This window comes from Curcuma longa, unplaced genomic scaffold (assembly GCF_044706935.1).
Source record: "Curcuma longa cultivar G26 ecotype Majalengka, Jawa Barat unplaced genomic scaffold, ITB_CL_G26_1.1 contig_24099, whole genome shotgun sequence".
Classification (NCBI taxonomy): Eukaryota; Viridiplantae; Streptophyta; class Magnoliopsida; order Zingiberales; family Zingiberaceae; genus Curcuma; species Curcuma longa.
Genome location: NW_027432337.1, coordinates 1 through 8,769, shown reverse-complemented (window position 1 = coordinate 8,769; position 8,769 = coordinate 1). Strand labels below are relative to the sequence as shown.

Here is an 8,769-nt window from a genome sequence, read left to right as displayed (position 1 = left end):
TGTTCTTCTGCAGTCTAATACTAGTATATGTACATGACCATCTTATTGGCTGCCTAGGTCTATCTAGTCCATATTATTGTAAATGAATAATTTGGAAATTAGTTGATTTACTGAGAGGGCATGTAGATAAATTTTGAATAGTGTGTAATTTCCATTTTCTAATTGTTTTTGTATCAATGGCTAATGCTAACACCAAATTTAAAGAAGTTTTTTCTTTCCCTTCTCAGGGAGTTGCACTCACTGTGTATCTGTGACAGTAAGTTACAGGCAATGCATGCAAAATTGCTTTTTGATGTTCTCGTGGAGTCATCTTCTCCTTTAGTCACCCTTGAAATATCAGAAAATAATGTTCGTAGCCAATAAATTTTTTCTTAACTTTTCTCAATCAAATTATGCCTCAATTATAAATATAATTTCCCTTCAGCTTGCTGGTTGGCTATCTACGGTTGTGAGAGAACCTTTGGATTCTTCATCATTTATTGAACCAAAAATGCCACTGAAGTCACTCAGGGAACTGACCTTAAGGTACTATATTGTTTACTTTTGTTAAGTGTAGCTCTATAGTTCTATGTTACTTTCCTAATGGGATTTTGGATTTTGTTAACACTCAAGGGGGAATAATTTAAACAAGGAAGATGCTGAAGATCTCTGTTATATCTTGGTTCATATGCCTGAATTGCAATGTTTAGATTTAAGTGACAATGCCATAATGGATGGAGGAATCAGGTGCTTAAGTATTTTGATGCATTCTTCACCTTTCCTGTTCAGGGAAACACCCTTCGAACTAATATACCTTTTATCTTTTTATTTGTGTAAACACTTTTTGTTATTGCCACTGGATAAAATAGTTCATGATATTGTTTGTGCGTGCAGGAGTCTGATTCCTTATTTTATTTGGGCTCTTTTGAAAGATTACCCTCTTACTGATATTAAGTTAAATAATTGCAATCTATCTTGCACTGGAGTTGCTAATCTTTTAAGAAGCCTCCCGCCTTTAAATACGCCACTAAATACGTTTTCTGTGGCAGAAAATGAACTTGGCAGGCAAGATAGGCATCCGTGCATTGTCTTCCCATTTATATACTCTGTGAACCAGTTTTTCTAATACCAAGTTCATCTTTTAGTTTTATTGCAGCACCACTGGCAAAGTTCCTGGCTTCCCCTGGTGTTAGAAAACTCAACATTGAAGACGTAGGACTAGGAATATTAGGTTTTCAGCAACTTGAAGATCAAATACCCAAAGAGATGGCTCTTCAATACATCAACATAAGGTTTGTCCCTCTGTCTGTCACATGCATAAACACAAAATTTAAAAATTTTCTACCTCGATTTGTAGCAAGAATCGTGGTGGGAACAAAGCTGCATATTTCATCTCTAAAACCCTCTTGTATGCATCAAATATTACTTGCATCAAAGCTGGAGGTAATATCATGCCTCCTGAATCTGTGGAAGTCATTTACAGGGCTCTGAAAGAATCAAGAGGTATGTATTTATATCTATTTGCTCTTTCAAATCTGGGTTTTCTATAATATCCAAGCTCATTTAATAACATTTTGATGTATTTTACCTTTTAAACAATATTCATAGGTGAATTCAATTGTAACAAATGTTTCACTTTGACAAATAGCTGAATTTCTGCCACATGTCATTTTCATTGAAATTCTGGATATAGTCAACCATCGTCAATGTTCAAAATCTATACCATACTAGGGTTTTCTGTAAATGGAATAATATGGTTTCAATTTGGTGACGATGTTTGGACTTGTGCTAGTGAAGAATTCCAAGTGTAAGTGATTTTTGCTTAATATGTTAAATTCTTTTGTTTTGTTTGGGATATTCGTCCTCAGATCACAAAACTTGATCCAAAATCTCTGGAGTGTGTTTTTCTTAGGTATTCTCACGTTCAAAAAGGGTATAGATGTTACTCTTTTAATCTTAACAAACATTTGGTGTCCACTAAACCCACTTTTCTTAAAACCACATTTTTCTTTCCCTTTACCAATCGTCCTAGTTAGGGGGAGGATGATGATTTGTTATTTGTACCATCACATCCTCTATTTTTGATGTTACTGAATCTGTTCTCTTGTTAAACCTTTGATACAACAAGTTTATTCTCGACGTCATATTCTTCCTAATCTATGTTTTATGCCAACTTCTTCATCAACAGATCTAGTTTCAAGTGATGATCTATCAATTGGTCTTCGTAAAAGTAAATGATAATGTACTTATCTAATGTCTTTTTTATGCCTTATAACTACTTATCATCATCTACTTGTTCCTTAATTACATCTCTCGATTTTATATTCTTTCCTAAAATTGTTCATAAAGTTTTATCTCACCTTGGTTGACGTCATGTTATGATTTAAGAGATTAATGCTCTATATGACAATGGTACTTGGACTTTAGTCAAATTACCTGTAGGGAAGAAGACAAATTGTGGTGTGATAACCGAGCGACTCTACTTATTGCTTCTAATCCATTAATGTTTGATCTCTAAAAGGTATGTGAATATATGAGAACAATTGGGAGATATTTCCATGATTAATATTTATGGATTTATCAAACTATTGTACTAATGCTAGGTGGTTTTTTGAAAGGAATGTTGTACGATTTGATTGTAATGTCTCGGCAAGGACCGTTATATCTCTATGAGAATTTGTATGTAGTGTTATTCAACCTGATATTAGACTAGATACTGAGCGAATTAAGCATATTGAAATTTATGTAGACTTGACATTGATGTTAGGCAGGTGATAAAAATTCAACTAGGTCAATATGTTATATTTGAGAGGTGTCCTAAGGTAATCGTAGCAATTCATTATTTGAGTGCACATTCTCTATGTATTTGATTGGATCTTAAACTCATTTATTGAATGTCCGTAATACGATTTATAGCATGAGAGAATTTGTGATTGGATCATAACTTGTGAGTATCTCTACATGTGCAATTATGAATGTATTAAAATTATCCCTAGTTGATGGATTGATGAACGTGGACGTCATTGATTCTGTTGAGACTAACACGCTTTAAACTCCTTGGTTTGCCAAGTAGTTATTCTCACCGGCTGGAGACATTAGATGTTGAGAGTTAAACGTGCATGCTAGTTAAAGATAATTAATTCATTAGAGTGACTTGCCTTGAGATTTCATATGGTTCGATGCATATGTCAATGAAGATCTCAGTGCAGTTTAAGTGCGAGTTTACTTTGACTTATGGTATTCAAGTCACCTTGGTCATGGAGGTTTATATTTTGACATCTTAAGCAAATATCTTCGAGGAGATGTGGATTCGGGATAATTACGTATAAGTCGAAGTGCTCGAAGATGTTTGAATAGCCTACAGAGGATTCACCATTCTTTGAAAGAAGATGTATATCTTACGGTCGTTTGTTAGGATTGTTACTGAAAGTGTTTAACCAAATCATCACATGTCAAGAGTATAACACTCTTAGACACATGTACAAGTAATTTGAATTCACAGGACCACAGGACAAGAAAACAAGCTTGTACTAAGTGTGACATAGCTTGCCTAGTGGGGACTGACACATATAGACCATGTCTTGAACTAAGCCGGTATAAGACGGTGAAAGGAACGAGACACGTTTCATTATAGATGCTGAAGGGTTTAGAAATTGTTTTGGAATTAATCGTTGATTTTTCGATTAATTGGGAATCATGATGTACTACTAGGTATCACTTATAATCGTTTTGCAACTAATTAGTAATTATGGACGGTCAACATAACTGGGAACTTATTGGGTCACACGCACTATAAGTTTTCCGAAGGACTTAAAACGAGTTTGAGAATTAGATTCTCAGATCGAGAGAAATAAAATCTGATTGGACGAGACAGAAAAAATAATGGACTTCGTCTTATAGTAGATGAAATAAATAAAACTGGTTTGGTTCAAATCGGGGGTGATTTGGTTATTGAATCAAACGATTTGATTTTGAATCAAATTGAATCAACTTGGTTTGGTTCATGATGGAAGGTATTTTGGCAAAATAAAAGAGATGAGGGGCTTCGTCTTGTGAAGACGAAATGAACAAAACTTGTTTGGGTCAAATCAGAGGTTGTTTGGTTATTGAACCAAGCGATTTAGTTTTGAACCAAAATAAATCCGGTTTGCTACAGTACCAGTTCAATTAGGTTTGCTACAATAACGAGAAAATCCTAATAAACCCGGTTTGGCTTCATTTTATCCTCCCGATCACGCGCAGCAAGATTCTCCTCCGCCTGACCTGATCGTGCGTCGCGGTGTGGTCGCTCGATCCTGATTCAGCCAGCGAGAAAATTGCGATTAAAGCATACCCGATTGAGTGGGAGATCCGCATGCAAAAACCCTAGCATCGCGCTACCTCCACCTTCGCGAGCAGCTTCTTCGTGTTATTGACCGTGAGACGTTATAACCCTAGCGCCGTTCGTCAAAGGACAAAGGAAATCCCAAGCGCCGCCAGCCTCTTTCCCTTCATTGCTGTAAGGAGCAGCCCTTTTGTTTGCCGCTCGCGCGAAGAGGTAAGATCGCGATTTCTCCGAGCAAAATCGCATTTCCTACTTCTGCCCGCTGACTGCTCCCTTCCTAATCAGCACCTTCACATGCTTGCTCGAAGAGGGAAGAGGTCCTATTGCTGATCGCCAGAGGAGAAGGCCTCTCCTGAGCACGCGCGCTCGTAGCCAACCACTAGGGAGAAGGAAGCGCAAGCCGACATTGGATCCCGACTGATGGGTTCTCTTGTGGACAGCTGACTGCCAAAAGCAAATTGTCTGTCCTTGTAAACGACGATTGTCGAAGAAGAAAAACCACCCCTTTTGTTTTCTTCTCGGAGCTTGTCTCCATCGTCGAAGCTATTGTAGTTGCTGGTTAGACCTCACTGTCACTGTCGGAGCACTCATGAAGGGCTGCCATCGACCATCAGTGAATTGTTCATCGAGGATAGGTGGGTCCGGAGAAGAAACATGGAAGAGTTGTCCAATCGCGGCCGATTAATCCTAGTCGTCGTTCAACGACCATTATTCTATCTTTGTCGGAAAAAGTTTCTCGTCGTTTGTCCCTTAATTGGCGATCAAAGGTTGATCATCGAAAACTACATCGGGAATACAATTGCCGATGATAGTTAGAAAATCTCGAAAATTAATCATGACAAATGTTGTTGCGTGTTTTGATTATTAGAGTTTTTTTCTCTCAAATCGATCGTTGTCAATCATCGACGACTATTACCGAAGACGGTGACGCGACTCGTGACTTTGGAAGCCATCTAGACGAAAGCTTGGTGTGGATAACTAGTAGAGGTGGAGTTTTGATAGAGCCGCTCGATTGATGTCAATCTCATTCCATGACATCTGTCAGGTATGCATAGAATAAATTGTTATTTTGCAAAAATTTTAAATTTCAATTATGCCATGTACCTGTTATATTCTGTATATGTGTATTGCGAGTGTTGTAATAATTATGTATAATTATTGTATTTTCTTTTGTTGCGCACGTTTACGAAACGTGTAAACATGTGCAATGCATCGGGACGATTCCAATATGACAGTTGTTGAAGTCGTAGAGAAATGAACTCTAGGCAAGTGGAAGTCCTTATATGTCAGGCTTTAGTCAACGGTGACTGACATTGGGCAATTGATTAAGTTCCGAAGTGAGGAGTTTCTACATATTGGAAGTTAATTGAGTACATGCCTATTCATCCCCTATAGCCACATCATACGATGTAACAAAATGGACTAAATTCTCTGGAAACAACAAAATTAAAAATACTAAGATTCTTAAGCATAATAAAAATAAAATCAAAAGTTAAGACAACGCTCTGAATTTTTTTGAAGTGATCCATTGTTATTTCCATTACTATTTTTGTGGGCCTCATTACTTTGAGTCTTGTCAATTGTAACTTTTGGAAGTAGTTAGAGTATTGCACACTAGTTTGGAAAAATACCACTTCTGTCACTATACTCAACATGAAAAAGATTATCACAATACTTGTCAACTTTGAATGAGTTTTGGTTTGTTATGCTGTTTCCTGTAGTGAAACTCTTAACTTTTGCTAGAAGTGGTTCACATCAGTAGAACAAAGAATAACACATTGCTGCAAAGCCCCATGCCATCGTTTAATACAAATGCTCCATAATCTGACAATAATCTATTTGTTCTTGAAAATTCAGTTCTGTAGATGCCTTGGGCATGAGGAACAATTGGATGCATGCAACTTTTCATTTTCCTTTTGTGCTCTTGTTTGTTCTTGCATAATGCATTTCCTTTTTTTTTCTTTCAAAAATACAGTTAATTATTTATGTGAGTTTGATTATTAAGTAGGTTGTCTCAGTAATGCCCTCTACAAAGAATTCTAAGACCTGCTGAATCTTTACTTATTCTATTTCGCCATATGATGTGTTGAGGTATTTGCAGAAAACGTATCTATTTGCTCATGACATTTGAATTGTATACTATTCATACGCCTGTTTGCCTACAGAAATAATGTTAAGGTTATGATGGCACCAATGAGGCTTCAAAAGGCAGACTTCGACCTCAAAGGTTGATTGGAGCATAGGTGGTAGTATTGGTATCGACATTGAGAATTCAAATTACTTAAACATTTTCTGGGTCGTGTTGGTGGGATTGGAATCAATATAGAAAAAGTCAAAAAAAAAAAATCAAAGAAATAAAAAACGTAAAATCAAGAAAAGATCAAAATAACCAAGAAAAGATCTATAAACTTAAACTCATGCATTTATATTTGATGTGCATATGCAAAGACTAGAACTCATCGAAGTGTTACTTTGTTTACATCATCAATAAATCAATACACCCTTAATTCGCTTAATTTTAATTAAATGTAGTTTAAAATATGATTTATATAAATTTTAGTTAATTCAATTTGGTTAAATCAATTTAATCCTAATTTTAATTTTAATCAAATTTAATCCTAATTAAATTAAATTTTAATTTTTAATCAATATAATTCTAATTTTAATTTAGATAAATTAACTAAGTATTATATGATTAATTAGAATTAATTAAAAATAAGTATGAATTGATTTAGTTTACTAAACTTAAGGAAATAATTTATGAATTTAATTTTTATTATCTGTATATATAATACTATATTAGCTATAACATAGTATTAATTAGCTAACAATATATATTTGTTAATTATGTTAGCTATTAATTAGTTTTATTAACTTTCTAATTGTAGATAGTTTTCTAAGATGAATTTAGTTTCCTAAGAAGGATTTCTAGTCTTGTATATAAATATATCTCATCTTTCAATAAAGTGATATATTCTTTTTCTCAAGTTGACTGAGTTCGACGATGGGCCAGGACATGTCAATCAAGTTTAGCGACGGGCTAGGACACATTGACCAAGCCCACTAATGGGTTCGGACGCATTGCTTGAGCCTGACGATAGGGTCGGATGCGTCGCCCGAGTCTGACGACGAGCCCGAACACGTCGCCTGGGCCATGTGGCCCATCCAGATGTGTTGTGCCGTCCCAGCGACGCGATTAGACTCGTTGCGCGGGTAGTGTGGGTCATGTGTGCAGAGCAGTGGTAAGTCAGAGTTAGGGTTTTGGGATTTAATTAAATAACTTTATGTTAATAATTTTAATCAACTCTTAGCTATGATTGTGATAATTTAAATATACTTAATTAAAATTTAATAAAATTATCCCATAATATGATATATATATAGTTAAAAAATTATTTTATTTTTATTTTTAAATATTTAGATTAAATATTTAATTTTTAGTTGATATATTTTATATTTAAAAAATATCGAAACTATATTAGTATGACACGCTATGGTATCGAAACTGTATCGTTCTAGTCTCGGATCGAAACCTTGACACGACTTAAACCATGATTGCTATAACAATAGTAGATTGGTCTGAACGATCAATCCGTTGATCCTGAACCTTGTGTGCTCTTCTTGTAGACTTTAGTTGATTGTGCTAGTCGACTCAAATTTTATGTTTGATTGTCAAAACTTGTTACTAATAGTAGATTGATCCTTATCTATTAGTTGATTGATCTAAACTTAATATCCTAAAATAGACATAAACTTAGTGTATTCGGATTATTAGTCAATTAAATCTTATTTATTAGTCAATTGTTCAAACTTTAATACCCCAGATAGATTAAACTCAGGGTATGGAACATCAGTTGATTGAATCTTACTCATCAGTACACTGTCTTGACTTCGACCAGTTCTAAGGTCGAGTCCGCCTAAGTCGTCTGATTACTCTTCATCTCATGTGTACAGATTAGTCTACTTTGTATATCTTCAAGTCTTGAGGTCTTCTATCGTCAAGCTACATTCCTCAAATGCTTTAATTTCGCGACTCCCCCCATTAGCCATTCTTTTAGCCTTTGCTTAGATAGATCTCTTACTCGTTCATCCCATGATCCCTCTGATGCACTATTCTTCTCTGATTTTACGAACCTTGATACCTAGCCCTCAAAACTTGAATACTCGGTAGACCTTGCACAACTTGGCACACATTAGATCAACACAAAGCTAACTTAAATTCTTTGCCAATATCATCAAAACTATTAAGATTAAGGATGAGAGTCTTAACCGTTCTGACAAGAAAGGAAGGCTAAATGCTAGGTAGAAGAAGACTAAATGCATGTAGTTGACTATTGTGCACATACATTCAATTGATGAAAATCACAATTTGTTTGAATTGTGATTTTGCATGGGAGGAAACATAATGTTGAGCAATCGATTTAGGGAGTCGACTGATGTTATCCTAAATCAAACATAATGTTTGG

The 8,769-nt window shown here is 35.3% G+C and overlaps 1 protein-coding gene across 1 annotated transcript; it reads left to right on the top strand.

Moving 5' to 3' along the window:
- Window positions 1–227: 227 nt before the first annotated feature.
- Window positions 228–1,482, top strand: LOC141818282 (uncharacterized; the record flags this gene model as incomplete). The annotated part of the gene is made up of 6 exons (XM_074705803.1): window positions 228–348; window positions 425–525; window positions 613–726; window positions 874–1,044; window positions 1,125–1,271; window positions 1,337–1,482. Coding segments are annotated over 6 exons (800 nt in total), but the record flags the coding sequence as incomplete, so codon positions are not given.
- Between the last annotated feature and the right edge of the window lie 7,287 nt (window positions 1,483–8,769).